Source organism: Geospiza fortis, unplaced genomic scaffold (genome assembly GCF_000277835.1).
Source record: "Geospiza fortis unplaced genomic scaffold, GeoFor_1.0 scaffold1532, whole genome shotgun sequence".
In the NCBI taxonomy this organism is placed as follows: domain Eukaryota; kingdom Metazoa; phylum Chordata; class Aves; order Passeriformes; family Thraupidae; genus Geospiza; species Geospiza fortis.
The window spans coordinates 358,394-358,956 of NW_005054627.1; the positions used below are offsets into that span (position 1 = coordinate 358,394).

The 563-nt window shown below is 63.2% G+C and overlaps 1 protein-coding gene across 1 annotated transcript in view; it reads left to right on the forward strand.

The window, feature by feature from the left end:
* P4HA3 (prolyl 4-hydroxylase subunit alpha 3) overlaps positions 1-563 on the forward strand; it is a 5,704-nt gene that overhangs the window by 2,411 nt on the left and 2,730 nt on the right. The window contains exons 5-7 of the mRNA XM_031064780.1: positions 3-92; positions 189-240; positions 430-563. Of these exons, the coding sequence (XP_030920640.1) occupies positions 3-92; positions 189-240; positions 430-563 (276 nt within the window). The remainder of the gene's footprint in view (positions 1-2; positions 93-188; positions 241-429) is intronic.

Consider the following 563-nt stretch of genomic DNA (forward strand, 5'->3'; position numbering starts at 1 on the left):
GCCTCTCCCGCCTCTCCTCCGGCAGCTGGAACCTGGAGGACCGGAGCAGCCTGGAGGATGCTCTGGACCATCTGGCCTTCTCCTACTTCATGGTACAGCCACGAGTCCCCTCCCCATGCCCAGTGTCCAGCAGAGCCAAGCCATGGCGGGAGGATGGATGCTGATGGGGTCTCCACTCCCCCACCCAGGCTGGAAACATCTCTCACGCCTTGAGCCTCTCCAGGGAGTTTCTCCGCTACGGTATGTGGGACAACCCTGGGTGCAGCAGGAAGAGGGAAAAGATTTTGGGATGTCCCCATCACCTCTGCATGGCAACAGCCTCCCTCACCCCACTTCTTGCCCCCATCTGGGGTGATTCTCCAGGGACCGGTGCCAGGGAAGGGGGTTGATGGGGGTGCAGCACTCTGGGTGACACCACCTCCCCAGCAGATCCCAGAAACCAAAGGGTCTCCAGGAACGTGGCCAAGTACAAGAAGCTGCTGGAGACGGGGACAGGGGCAAGCGCCAGGCCCCTGCAGCGCCCCAACAGCACCCGGCTGCAGAGCCGCGACGCCTACGGGGAG